At 36.3% G+C, this 14,488-nt stretch overlaps 3 protein-coding genes across 3 annotated transcripts; 1 reads left to right on the top strand and 2 right to left on the bottom strand.

The window, feature by feature from the left end:
- Positions 1-1,767: 1,767 nt before the first annotated feature.
- Positions 1,768-3,066, top strand: LOC125200737 (BAHD acyltransferase DCR-like). Its single transcript, XM_048098489.1, has one exon. It carries the CDS (start codon positions 1,768-1,770, stop codon positions 3,064-3,066), a length of 1,299 nt encoding a protein of 432 aa, XP_047954446.1.
- A 1,230-nt stretch (positions 3,067-4,296) lies between these two features.
- On the bottom strand, positions 4,297-7,803 carry LOC125200738 (26S proteasome non-ATPase regulatory subunit 7 homolog A). The gene is made up of 10 exons (XM_048098490.1): positions 7,530-7,803; positions 7,025-7,117; positions 6,855-6,936; positions 6,208-6,304; positions 5,990-6,065; positions 5,758-5,816; positions 5,553-5,675; positions 5,343-5,400; positions 5,164-5,249; positions 4,297-4,720 (listed from the first exon to the last, which is right to left on the bottom strand). The coding sequence occupies exons 1-10, from the start codon at positions 7,714-7,716 to the stop codon at positions 4,649-4,651; spliced, it is 933 nt and encodes a 310-aa protein (XP_047954447.1). The 5' UTR covers positions 7,717-7,803; the 3' UTR covers positions 4,297-4,648.
- Positions 7,804-8,312: 509 nt separating this feature from the next.
- LOC125200877 (probable aquaporin PIP1-4) lies at positions 8,313-10,132 on the bottom strand. Its single transcript, XM_048098690.1, has 4 exons — positions 9,734-10,132; positions 9,145-9,440; positions 8,909-9,049; positions 8,313-8,663 (listed from the first exon to the last, which is right to left on the bottom strand). Exons 1-4 carry the CDS (start codon positions 10,062-10,064, stop codon positions 8,571-8,573), a joined length of 861 nt encoding a protein of 286 aa, XP_047954647.1. The 5' UTR covers positions 10,065-10,132; the 3' UTR covers positions 8,313-8,570.
- Between the last annotated feature and the right edge of the window lie 4,356 nt (positions 10,133-14,488).

Here is a 14,488-nt window from a genome sequence, read left to right as displayed (position 1 = left end):
GTGGATTTTAAAAAATTGTTTGGCTTTGTGAAAAATTGGATAGAAAATCCTACTTTCATGTACTATAATTTTGTATTAACAGAATGTGAGTAAGAATAACTCAGTTGAATTCAGAGGCCACTAAAAGTTAGATGAAATATTTATTTGGAATCATCTAAATAATAAATATGAGATATTTAATGTGGATTGTAGGAAGTAGAAACTTTTAAAAAAGTTAATATTACGTCATTAGAAAAGTAAAATAGAAGAATTGATAAAATAAGTAGAGAAAAATAAGTAAAATCAGAGACCGGAAGAGAAAAGATGGTATAAGCAGTGTTAGTGAATTATGAGGTCAACTTCCTAAAATAGAAAGTTTAAAAAATTATGCATTTTTAAGACATAAGCACACATAAATTTATGTTAAAACCAGTAATAGAAATAATTAAAATATAAGATTAATATTTGTGTGTGTTATCCGAGTTGAATTAATCTTGGGTCTAGTTAGGCTTCTGATGGGTCTGACTTCTTGAGTGTGGACTGAGCTTGAGTTTGAAAAATGCTTTGTTATAAGCCCAACTCAGATCTGCTTCATTCATTAATGGGTCGGGTCTTGACCGTGCTACGGTGGATACTATTTATGTGTTGTATTAATATCGCATATGTTAACATATGCGATACTATAGAAGACATAAATAGTAAATGTAAGAGTATAGAGTATTAGCCCAAGATTAACTATGCAACTATACTTGTATGAATTTGAAGAAATTTAAAGAAAAATATGTAAAAGTAATTTATAAAATACGAGTTATTTATTTAAGTATTAATTTTATCATAAAATGTGATGTAATTGATTATTAGAATGCGAGGCTTATTTATCATAGCAAAAGTGAAAAACAATATAAATATATCAAAATGACTATATAAGATATTTAATGGCGGAAGATATTGTGCAATAAATCTACCCAAATTTCTAGTATCCATGATCCCACAAGCCACTTGTTTGATTTATTATTTTTGTTTATTTTCAATTTTACACATTTATTTAAATTGATATATTTAAATATAAAAATATTAATAAGTATAAAAATACATAATTAAAATAAAAATCGCATAATTATTTAAATAAAAAATGGTATGTCTAAATGTGTATTTAGTATACTAAAATCTTTAACACCAAAATCATGATCTAACTCTAATATATTCACTAGTAGAAAACATAATTAAAAATACTATTACACCAAAAAAGTAAGAAAAGGTAGAAAATTTCATAAACATGAAAAAAAAAATATATAAGTAAAAAGTAAAAAAAAAATGCATAAGTGAAAAAGAAATGGAAGGGAAGAAAAAGTTAAAAGCAAAAAGAAAATAAAATTTGCAAATGAATCGATAGTATTTAATGTAATATCACCTGATTATCATGATTTCTCTTTTTATTCCTCCGTATATCATAATTATCATTCGGGTTGTTTAGATTAATAGAATTAGTTATCGCTTATGCCCCAAATATTTGAAACAATAATTACTTTATAACCAGATTTTTACAACAATTATTAAAATTATGAGTTATGGGTTGGATAGGAAATTAAATCACAAATTTTGTTAATATTTATCTCAAATTCAATTAAATTTTGTAATATTTTAGACATAATATTAAGATAATCTTGTTTAATTACTCCATCCGTTCCCGTTAATAAATTCGAATTTTCCCGCCTTCTCCCCTATATAAATACCGCCCTACCCTCCATCACTCTCACTCCCTTCGCTTTCACCTCATTAGAGAGAAAAATGAGTTCCTCGTCGTCTCTCCCGCTAGTTTCCCAATGCACGGTCTTCCCCGACCGCGCATCCACTCTCGGCTATCTCAAGCTCTCCGTCTCCGATCTCCCCATGCTTTCCTGCCACTACATTCAAAAAGGCTGCCTATTTACCCGTCCATCGATTCCGGTGTCGGAGCTCGTCTCGCGTTTGAAGCGCGCCCTCTCCACCACGCTCTCTCAATTCCCGCCCCTCGCGGGGCGCCTCGCCACCGATTCCCAGGGGTATGTCTACATAACTTGCAACGACGCGGGGGCGGAATTCTCGCACGCCTACGCCGGCGATCTACACGTCCGGAATTTGATAGGATTCCGCGACGTGCCGGAAGATTTCAAGCAGTTTTTCCCCTTTGATTTGATGGTGAGCTACGATGGCCATTTTCGCCCAATTTTGGCCGTTAGGGTGACGGAGCTTGCCGACGGCGTCTTCATCGGCTGCGTGGTCAATCACGCCGTCGTGGATGGGACTTCGTTCTGGAATTTCTTCAATAGATTTGCGGATCTCAGCCGCGGAATGAGGCGGATTTCTAGGGCGACGGACTTCAGTCGTGCATCGATTTTGATATCTCCGGTGGTGCTCAGGCTGCCGGAGGGTGGCCCGAGCGTCACATTCTCGACCGATTCGCCGGTGAGGGAGAGGATTTTCCGATTCAAGAGAGAATCGATTCAGGCTCTTAAATCCGTAGTTAACGCCCGTAGCTCGGTTGAGATTTCGTCGTTTCAATCGCTCTGCGCGCTGCTCTGGCGCGGGGTCACCCGCGCCAGAAAGCTTCCGAGGGAAAAAATGACGACGTTCCGGATGGCGGTGAACTGCCGCCACCGGCTCGAGCCGAGACTCGAGCCGCTCTACTTCGGGAACGCTATCCAGAGCATCCCGACGCAGGCAACTGCCAAGGAGGTCCTGGGGAAGGACCTCCGCTGGTGCGCCAAGCAGCTGAATACGAGCGTGCTGGCGCATGACAACGCCACCGTGAGGAGGTACGTGGAGAGGTGGGAGCGGGACCCGCGGGTCTTCCCGCTGGGGAACTTCGACGGGGCGATGATCACGATGGGGAGCTCGCCCCGGTTCCCCATGTACGAGAATGATTTCGGGTGGGGCCGGCCCGTTGCGGTCCGGAGCGGCCGCGCCAATAAGTTCGACGGGAAGATTTCGGCCTTTCCAGGCCCCAATGGGGACGGAACCGTGGACTTGGAGGTGGTTTTGGCTCCAAACACTATGGCACACTTACTATCCGACCAGGAATTCATGCAATATGTATCGGATTACTAGTCACCATATTATCTAATAACGAAACCAAGAGTTATGTTTATTTCCATTATTGAATAATTAGAGTCTATCAACAGAATTTAAAGCTGTCTTCTGGGTTTTCTTTGTCGGTTCTTTCCCGGAATGAATTTGAGTCGAACCGCATAGGGTTAGTTATTATAAATATGATTTTTGTATTCACTTTTCCAATCAAGAAATACAATAATCTTATTTCTATTGCTCTTTAGTTTCTATAGTTTTCTCGTGAAATCATATGCTCTCTTTGCGAAGTAATCAAACTTTGTTACATGTATATAATCTCCTGTTGTTCTCTAGTCCATCGGCGTGCGAATGAAATGTAGGAAGCTTAAACTCAACTGGTGCTTTCATCCCGATTCTTGATGCATCCATCACCACTAGACATGTCCGAACCGGAAAACCCTAGTGAGACACGATCGATGATCGGTTGACCAGGTCATGGCGGCAATCAGTAACCTCACCAAACAAGTCACAAACACTCGCTTGGAACATGAGATAATCAACCACCGCTTCACCGAGACACAATTGGCAGCATCAACCACCAAACAACCATTGTTCCCGACGAGTCGACGACATCTCCCAACACCAATTGCTACATCGGGCTGCACGCATGATTGGTTGGTCCACATCCAAGATGGCGGGTACCCGCCTCTTGGACACCTGGCATTGGTGTAGCAAACAGCAAGACTCGATGCACCCCATTTTGACGAAATAGACCTAGCCCGGGAGTATTTTTAGAGTCTAGACATATTTTGACTACTTCCTTACTCTCAAAATAGATTGGCTAAACTTGGTAGTCATGCTATTCAATGAATCTACCAAACTCACATTGAATATGTTATTATTATGCATGGGTCGATACGATATACCGTACCAAAACTGTCATACCATTTACCCACACCAAAAATTCGATATGAGTCAAAACCATACCTCTATCTTAACAAATTTTTTTGTATAATGAATTTTTGGTATGGCCAATTTCTATATAGATATCATATTGTCTTTGCGGTTTAATAATAATAATAATAATAATAATAATAATAATAATAATAACATTTTTTAGATGGCCATGATTTTATCCACCCAAACTTTTACAATGACTAATGTAGAAAAATTTGTCCAATAAAAAAAGCAAAACAAAAGAAAATAAAACTGTTAAATCCTTAATTATGTGGATTTGTAATTGAAGAGGTGGGAGAAATTGCATATGGTGGATTAAATAAAAAGCTAAATAAGATGAATTAGCAAAGAAGCTCTGAAGCTTGACATATTCAGTCACTCTAGAGAGCTAGAAAACAACAACATTCCATCTGTTGAGGTGTGCATCATTGGTACATATAAAAGGGGACAGAGAGAGAGAGAGAGACGCTATAATGTTACAAATCTGGATGAGTCGGGATCTCAAAATTCACGGGAAGAAACCAAATATGAATATTGAAGACGTAGTCGAACCTCAGAGAAAGCTTCCCGTTGCAGTATTTGCCAAAATGTTGTTGAGATCTCCAAGTAGAGTTATCCAAGACTGGAATATCACACGAAAGCAAACTCCCTCGAAAGATCTTTATCTTCAGCTACCAGCAGCAGTAGGCACAGCAACTGGCTTCGAGTCTTCTGCCTTTTCGTGTTCTTTGTTAAGCATCTGCAATCAATTTTCCAAAATCTCACCAATAGTGAACAAAGGAACTCAAACCACAAGCCTATCCGTGCCTATTTCAGGAACATAGCAAAACGAGCTTTCGTGTGGCTCATTTTCTCATAGAATAACATGTAACCTTGGTATTTTCTATACTAGTTTAATGAATTTACCTAAACACATAATAGTTCTTACACTAAAAACATAAATTTATTATCATACTCGAAAAGTTATCTTAAGCAAGGTTTCACTCCAAATTGTTTATTCAGGATAAAACGGCATTGTTCCAACATATAATGATACTTTAACTTTGTAAAATCTGAATCGAAGTCACAGTTGCTATTTATTACTCCTACAAGTTTAGAAGATCACACAAATCTGAGTGTATCCTATTGTTAACAAGGTTGGAAACTATTATAATAAAACAAGACATGAGAAGAATTTCTTACCTTGTTATTGATCAAATTGTGGAGAGCAATCACACTTCTGATAAGAGATGACAGATATATGACCAGCATCATGTCATTTGTTTTCACTATAAACAGAACACGGGTCAGAAACAATATTAAAACAAAACTTGCAAATGTCATGAAATAAATAAACATTAACTAACGCCCATCTGTTTTACCTGCAAAAGCTTTAACGAGTTCCAACACATTTAGGTTGGGCAGAAGGTTGAATACATCCTGCAGATATTTGGAAGCATTTCAAGACATTATGATGTCATGTACATAAAATACAGAGATTAAGAGCTGGCAGAAAAGGGAAGGAAAGAAAGAAAGAAAATCAATATGATATCATGTAGTATAAAATACAGAGATTAATGCCACACTAATACCTGGAGATGGTAGAGGATTTCATGATTCAGAGGGAGTTTCCCTTCAATAACCAGATCAAGATAACTTCGGATCTCTTTCAGACGTGCATCCAAACCCTTTAAAGCAGCAAGCTTTCCAGTCACCTGCACATAATAGAGATAAACATGATTATTCAAGAAAACATTAACATCAGGATAATAAAAGGCTTTTAGGGCTAAAATAAACCTCTGTAGCAAGGGTGCTGATAGTTGTGTCTTTCACATCTCTTAACAAGTGTTCCACTCCTACATAATGACAATAGAAAGCATTAGCAGTTTTAGTTGAACAACAACCTGAACTATTCGGTCCAAAGGGCTAAGTAAAAAGGTGGGAGGGAATTGGAAATAAAGCATCCTATGAAGATGAAAGCAAAGGTAAGAAACATAGTAAAGGCAAGTTTCTAGTGAGGTGTGCATACCAATTTCTTCAACTTCGTGGGCAGCAATTTCTGAAGGAACATGCACAAAGACCTTTTGGCTTTTCTGAGTGGCATTCTGCAAGAATATCCAAACTATTAGATCAACCTACTCATAATCAGAAAAATGTTTTTTCTTAGTAGCCTTCAGTTTTCCTTTCCTGTCATTGAATAACTGGATGGATCAATAAACATTAAAAACACAACCATTTTTGCCATACCTCCTTAACTTCCTCAACAGCATAATATGCTTTTGTAGGTATTCCGAGCTCTTTTGGTTGGACATCAATGATCACCAGTACAGGAGTGGGAACATAGCTGCAATAAGAAATGACAACCAAGCTGAAAGAATAGATAAGGTAGATGGGAAGTTCCCATTTCAATTTTATCTAAACAAGCTAAAAATAGGTAAAATGAATATGTACTGGGAGAACATAAGAATATAAGTATAAAAGCCGAGAACATTCGAAATAAAACAATTAGAAAGCAACTAATAATTTTTGGAAGTTTTTAAGTTTTTGGAAGTCAACAATCACATTCTTGGCAATATCTTCCGGGAACCAAATTACAGCTGGGAAACTAAGGATACGAAAAAGGATAAAAACAATACAAATTTCATATCCCTCTCAGAAAGAAACAAAATTTCATAAGAGAGACAGCAGAATAAATTCCACTGTTTTTAAAGACTAGCAGTGCCAATTCATCTATCAGGACTCACAAAAAGTTAAATGTATTCTTAATTTCTAAGCGCTAGCTATGCCATTAAAACACAAACAAGAATCAGCAATTGCCAGGCAGCTGACCAATGAAGATAATACTAATAAAGAACAGCTTCTTGTGAATTGAGAGTCTGAGACAGAAACCATACTCGTTGAAAAGTCCATGAATATTAAGGTCGTTCTCCTTCAGCTTTGGGCCTGTGCTATACCAACCAACAACATGCTCCTTTGCTGACAGAAGCAATAGACACATTATAAGCTCGGAGCTGAAATACTGAAATCAGTTAATCAAAATCAGGAGTCTTGGAATATCACATACCATTTATTCTTCTAAACATAGAAAACATTGAATCGTGGTAATTGTGATCGAGAAACCAGATGCTAGGATCTCTGTCATCTTCCTCAAAAGGGACTGTTTATACCAAACAAGTACATTAGCAGATGCTGCTACCAGTATTTATACATAAAAACGACACATAATAAGCTGTGCGGAGCAATCAATAAGTAGTTCACAGTGATCAATCACAGCATATTCAGCTACTATTTGGCATTTCTCCGAAAACTCCTTTCCTTTCCTATCTTTCCAAAAATTTAAAATCACAGGTGATAGTATGCGTCAAAAATTGAAATTTTCAGAGAATGAATTACAGTCACTAATTAACATCTAAATCGTATCCCCAATCCAAATCTGCTACTATTTCCAGTGCCATTCAAACTCCTTACCCGCAGCTGCTCTAATGAGATCTCCAACTAATTTACAGAATACCTAACTCCGGAATTCAAAATTGAATCTAACAATTGATCTTCAAAGCAGGAAAACTGACCGGCGTAGCTGTTGGTGACGTCAACGGTGCCCTTGAAGGAGCTCCCGAGCAGAACGCCGACGACGCGCTTCCTGGTGTCACGCGCCACGCGATTGTAGTGATCGACGATGCTGAGCAGCACGAGCGGGTGCACGACCACCTTGTCGATCGGCCGCGAGGAAATCTGCTGCGATTTGATCACATCCATTCCGAATTCGCACCGATTTTCGACTCACGGTTGCTTGAGCAGGGGTTTTGGACGAAAGAGGAATTTGGTCTTCCTAAATTGCTTTTTTTGTATTTGTTGGAATTAAAATAAAATAAAAAAAGAGGGAATTTGTTGGGTTAAAGAGATTTTCTTGGGATGGGCTTCGTAGATATTGGGCTTTGGTTCTATTGGGCTAACCTCGTGGAGCAACACTTCAACTTTTTAATAACCCAAAACATTGATTGGGGTTTTTTAACAATGAGAAAAAGTAAAAAAGATGAAAATATAATAGAAGCTAGAGTTAGTGATTATAAGATTCACATTATAAATTTATTTGTTAAAAAATTTCTATATTCATACTTGTTTTAATTTTAAAAGAAGGGCCAAAATAGTAAATCTAGTCCTTTTATTTTAAGACGGAAGGAGACATATATTAGGGCAAGAAAAATAGGTTATAGGGTGAATTGTCACACTCAACCAACCATTAAATATGTACTAATATTTGCAATAATTACAAGTGTGGACATGGTAGGTTTGGGCAGGTGAATTCTTATCATGACAAGTTGGCATATGACACCCACATAAACATTTAATAATTAATTTCAAAACCCTCCCATTTTTTATTCAGCATTATCCCATCACATAATTGACATTCTCCTACACAGTTGATTTAATACACACAGCAAACCAAATAAAATATGAAAATATGGAAATTTACAATATGGATATGTTTTTCAGTCTCCCTCTCACACCATCATCTTCATCTCAATATTGTTTCTTCAAACAAATTTAATGATACAAGCTGAATGATCAAAAGGGACTGCTTTCATTGTGTGGGACAAGAAAGAACATTATCATTTGTTCTTGAATGGGATGGCTCTAATCACCACCACGTGGTATAGGGCCGCGAGGGCCGCCCCGATGAATGGTCCGACCCAGAAAATCCACTGCAATTTCATCACAAGAAAACAATGGATCAGAAAAATAAAATATATTGTATCTGCTCAAAAAAAATAGTCTTATTTTTTTATTTTAGCATTTCTATCAACTTTAGTCTATAATTATATACAATAAACTTGTATCTCTAATAAGATTGAGTCTCATTTTTTATTAAAAACACTAAACTATTTTTTCAATCTGTCTTTTTTTTAGTAATTTAATTATAATAAAAAAAATATGGCTAATAACTTACATGATCATCCCAAGCTGCCTTCTTGTTGTAGATGATTGCAGCTCCAAGACTTCTTGCAGGGTTAATACCAGTTCCAGTAATAGGAATAGTTGCCAAGTGCACCAAGAAGACTGCAAATCCAATTGGCAATGGAGCCAATATCTAAAAAAACACACAAAATCCAAAATTAAAATACACCATAAATTAATTTAATTTTATATTAATATATATATATATATATATATATGCACGCGTACCGGGACATGGGAGTCTCTGGCGCTTCGTTTGGCATCGGTGGCAGAGAAGACAGTGTAGACGAGCACGAACGTCCCGACAATTTCAGCGCCGAGGCCATCGCCCTTGGTGTAGCCGTGGTTGACCACGTTGGCGCCGCCTCCCTTGGTCATGTAGAGAGTCTTGTGGAACCCCTTCACCACCCCGGCCCCACAGATGGCCCCAAGGCACTGCATCACCATGTAGAACACCGCCCGTGTCAGCGACAGTTTCCTCGCGAGGAACAGGCCGAACGTCACCGCAGGGTTGATGTGTCCGCCTGCAGTATTCCACCTCGATATTCACAACTTTTTTCTTTATCTTGACCTTCTCGGTTAGTTACTGAGAAGGTCTAAGTTTTAGTCTCAGTAATATCTTATTTTTAAATTAAATTAATGTAAATTAACGTAAAACGTGCCTTGATGGACTCAAACTAGACCTTCAGGTCTTAAATATTACCACTCTTCTGCTTGGCCAACTCACACACATTTAAAAAAAACGTATTTTTTTTTGTTTTTAGTATGGGTGGGTGGAGGGGTTAAAGTCAAATCAAACCGAATTAAATCAAATCACCTGAAACTCCGGCGGTGCAGTAAACGAGAGCGAAGATCATGCCACCGAAAGCCCAGGCGATGCCCTGGATCCCGACAGACGCACACTTGGACGGGGAATTCTGAACGCCCATGACGGTCAGGATACTGATGTACAAGAAGAGGAAAGTCGCGATGAACTCGGCGATCCCGGCCCGGTAGAACGACCACGAAGTGATCTCACCGGGCTCGAACAACGGGGCGGGCGGGGGCTCCTTGTAGTCCTTGTCCTGCGTCTGCGCGGCCGTGCCGATCGGCTGCCGCTCCGGGAACTTGTTGGCTCCCAACCGCACATCCTCCTCCTTGTTCTCCATCTTCTAAATCTCTCTAGAAACCAAAAGCAAAGGCAAGTATTGGTAGTGAGTGATGGTTGGATGAAAGTGGTTGATATGTTTAAATAGAGGAATAGTTGTAAGAGGGGGGAGGTGGGGCCCACTTGATGACTTAATTTCTTTGATTATGATACAAACCGACCATCAATCATGCTAGAGTTTTATAATCTTTGGGATTAATTTGTATTATATCCAAATTGTGGCTATTGAATTTTGGCTTGGGTTGGTGAAAGCGACGTGGGGAGGGGAGCTGGCAAAAGGAGGTCCATGAATGTGTTAAACCTTCAATTTTTGGTGACGAAGAATTGTTGAATTGAATAACAAATGGTGACGAGAGAGATCGCCGCCCAAACCACCCTTGGATTTTCTCTTTTTTCTCGCTCTTTCGTCTACTAGCGGATCGAAGAACGGAACTCGTGGCGTCGGAAGACAGAGGCGGGACAAAGAACTGTGATCGATCGACCCCAATCTCACCTAAATCCGAGTTTTCTCTATTTATGTTTAGTATTATTAGTAGATCCGGAGAATTTGACTCACCTCGTAAAAGATAAAACTTCTATAAGATAGAAATGAACTAATTTTGTGGACGAATGAAATGACTCGATGGTAGAACTATGATCAATCGACCCCAATCTCACCTAAATCCGAGTTTACTCTATTTACATTATAGTATTATTAGTAACTGGAGAATTTGACTCACCTCGTAAAAGATAAAACTTACATAAGATAAAAATTAACTAATTTTGTAGAAGAATGAAATGACTCGATGGTATTTAGCTAAACCTCTAACGTACGAGACTTTAATACGTTTGTGACATTTATTTACTTTTTACCTTTACAAAACATTGAAAATGGAAAAAGTAAATACAAGTTAAATGAGACATTTCCAGAAGTACCTAAACTGGGAAAACTTTAATTAACCTTTGTTTAATACCAACCACTTTTCTCTTTCTAAGAGTAATTTTCTATATATTCAAGAAGGCTCTAGGTGAAACTTCATCCAAATAATTAAAGATAAAGAATTCAACAATTAAGATGATGAATATATAGCAGTTTAGTCGATGTCCTTATCTAATGAATAGAAAATTTGAATCATTTAATTTATAACGAAATAATTACAAGGTAAATAGACATAAAGAATTAAAGTCCAGCATCATGGCTTAAATCAAGGTGGTAAAAGCTTGATTATCAGAATTTATATTTAATTGTTTTGCTAATTGAGTTTGACGACTTTTTTAATTGAACAAGGCTTGATTTGAGTTTAAACTACGACTACATGTTTGAAAGAAAATAATAACTAGAAGCTAAAAGAAAGAGTTTATTGACATTTTTCAAATAAATTGGGAGGCTGCACAAGATGCTTTATTAAAATAATAAAAATGTTGTGGACCTTAGGGTTTTAATTACATTGTAATAATGAGAGGCTAGCTAGCTATTTCTTATTTCCGAAGTTCCAAATAATAAATTCATATTTATATATTTAATAAATCCACAAAATCAATTCCTTTTCATTTATCTTCAATATATTACTATAATTTATTTACATTTTGTATCATATGGCTCACTATTTTTTCAACTAATTATATTTGAACCTTCACAAACACTACATTTATAGTAAAACTTTTTCATCATTTACATTACACCAATCATTTTAAGTAGGAGTATTAATTAAGTTAGGTATATTTTTAGCAAGAGAACAAGAGAAGTGTACTTAATTAAGTTGATATAGAGAGCTAAAAAAGTGAAGTGAACGGAGAAGCATATGCGGAAGGAGTACTGCAAAACTCGAAAGAAGATCGGTTGGGTACGTACACTAGACAATTAACTAGTGTACGATTGTACGTACCTATAACCTTGTTAGGCATATTTGGGCTCTTCTCATCGAGAATTTTATGGCAAATTGAGACTCAAATATGGTTGTATTCATTAAACTTTTGACATTCCACCAAGAAGTTTATTTTTTTTCGATGAGTAAACAAATAAGTGAATTAAATATTGGCGAGCTAGTATAATATGAGTTCTAAATCACAATTGAGACCATGTACTAAGAAATGAGTAGAAGTGTGCAACTTGTTGCTACAAGATATGATGTATGTTGCAATTTTTTAATTTGATTTTGTATTTACCAATTTGAAATAGTTATATATATACTACTTAAAAAATTACTACTATATTCCTCCATACTTCAAATTTATTTCACTAATTTTATATTTTCCTTTATCACATGCTACATCAGCATAAGTGTATAGGAGCATGTTAGGATGCCACCACTCCTTAAAATAACATCATACCACCATTCCTAGCCAATCATTTGTATACGTGGCGAATAATAAGCTGTCACGCGGCAATTTTTTTTTTTCAAGGATAAAAAAAGACGGCCAACAATATTTTATACCTTATATAACAATTTTTCTTGTCCAGCAATATCCGACACGCTATACAACAATCTATAGATTGTTGTGTAGTGTTTGTAATATTGTTGTGTAACGTTTATAATATTGCTGTATAAGTGATGTCACGGTGTCATTTTAAGAGTGGTTGTCATTTTAACACAGACCTAAGTGTATATTCAATATTGATGATATGCGAATATGCTTTGGCTTTAAAAACCTCGTTTTCACGTCAATCACTACCTGATAATGCAATTTATTAAATAATCAGTTTATTCTAATTGAATTTTAATCAATTTTATTCGTTACTCCAATGCTAATTAATCATTTCCCTTTGTTGATGAGCTGTGGATTATCTGCCAATTACATAATGCAGAGCTGCCACGCTGGCATCCTCATAAGATAAGTCAATGATTAATGACCTATTATTCTTTTGCTATGCTACTTTTGTTTTGATTAAATTTATTTAGTTGGTCTCGTTCCTTTCCTTATGGTGACTACTATAGGATAACATAGATTAATTAGTGGGTATTATGTGAGCCGTCGTAATTAATTAATTGGAAAAGATAATCTTGAAAATTAGTTTGGTGAATGCCCTTTACTTCTCACATAAAAAAATTCGATTATTGAATGTCATTTTCTAAATTATTTTTTTATTTGAAAAAGTTTGCCAACGCAAATTTGTCCATAGTATATATTGTCCATAGTTTTTAAATTACTTAGCAAGACCATTTTATGTTTAGGTACCCAATTTTAGGACTATATATGATTAGCTTTTCTTGCTACTTGTGACCATCAAATCTATCATTTGTTATTTGGGCATTGTTTGGATTTGTTGAGTGTTGCAAGATCAATATCTTATTTTATTTTTTTAAAATTTTTTTTTTCTTTTTGTCATTTATTAGTTTATTTCTTATTCTTTTAGTTTAATAATATTATACTCCATTTTTTAAAAATAACAACTATTTTCATTTTGGGCCGTTCCTTAAAAATAGAAATTTTAGAATCTTAGAACATGGACACCATGCTCCAGTAACTCTACTTTCACTACTTTTTTTCTTCCTTTCTCTTACTTTACTCATTTTTCTTTTCTTCTCACTTACTCCAATTCTTCTCACTTACTTTATCAATTGTGCATTAAACTCGTGTTATTTCAAATATTTCTATTTTTTGAATACAGACGGAGCTAGTATTGATTTTGCTAGTACTATTTTGTCCCTACTCTTAATATACTCTAACTATCAGTTTCTTATTAAGATCATTTTTTCATTAAAAAGGGATAGGTTTACAAACCACATTTTCTCCTTATTAGTGGTCATACATAATTATATTAATAAGTTCATAAATAATTTGATTTGTACATGTTCATGAAATCAACGAGCCCAAATAAAAGTCAGAAAATGCGGCTAGATGTAAACTGTTAAACCCAATAGAAATAGATCCATCGTTGGCTTAAATGGGCCAATATAAGTAGATCCACAGTAGGCTTAAATAGGCCTAAATCCAGTTAAGCCCAGTCAAGTCAACTATGGTTGTTGTAATAAAATGTACACCTAGCTAATATGAACATAACTTTTTTAGGTGCTTATAATAACCCAATTAAAACAACCAATAATTAGAGCACACACAACAAAGAAATTTTGGAGCCGAACCATGGGTACGCCACGAGGGTAAGGAGGTGGGCCGCAGACTAGGACCTGAGCCATCTCCCGAAATGCATAGTGGTCCACGCGGACCACTAAGAATATTTCGTTTTTTTCTCACTTTTCCGCCAAATTTCTTCAAAATCATTTAACACTAGCTCTATCCATTTCCCCCTTACATAAACAAAGGATTTCCTTCTTAACAGTGTGATTTTATACTAATATACCAAAGAAGACATTGCTACCAATCCACCCTTGATAGTGTGATTCTCGAACCATGAATACAAGTAACATTTCATTTTGAGTATTACTCGGATGCACAAAATGGGCAATCAGAGTGTCTGAGCGCGAAAACGACTATTAAAAAACGATC

This window comes from Salvia hispanica, chromosome 1, assembly GCF_023119035.1.
Source record: "Salvia hispanica cultivar TCC Black 2014 chromosome 1, UniMelb_Shisp_WGS_1.0, whole genome shotgun sequence".
In the NCBI taxonomy this organism is placed as follows: Eukaryota; Viridiplantae; Streptophyta; class Magnoliopsida; order Lamiales; family Lamiaceae; genus Salvia; species Salvia hispanica.
Note: the sequence above shows the minus strand (reverse complement) of the source record. Positions and strands in the feature narration are given on the sequence as shown.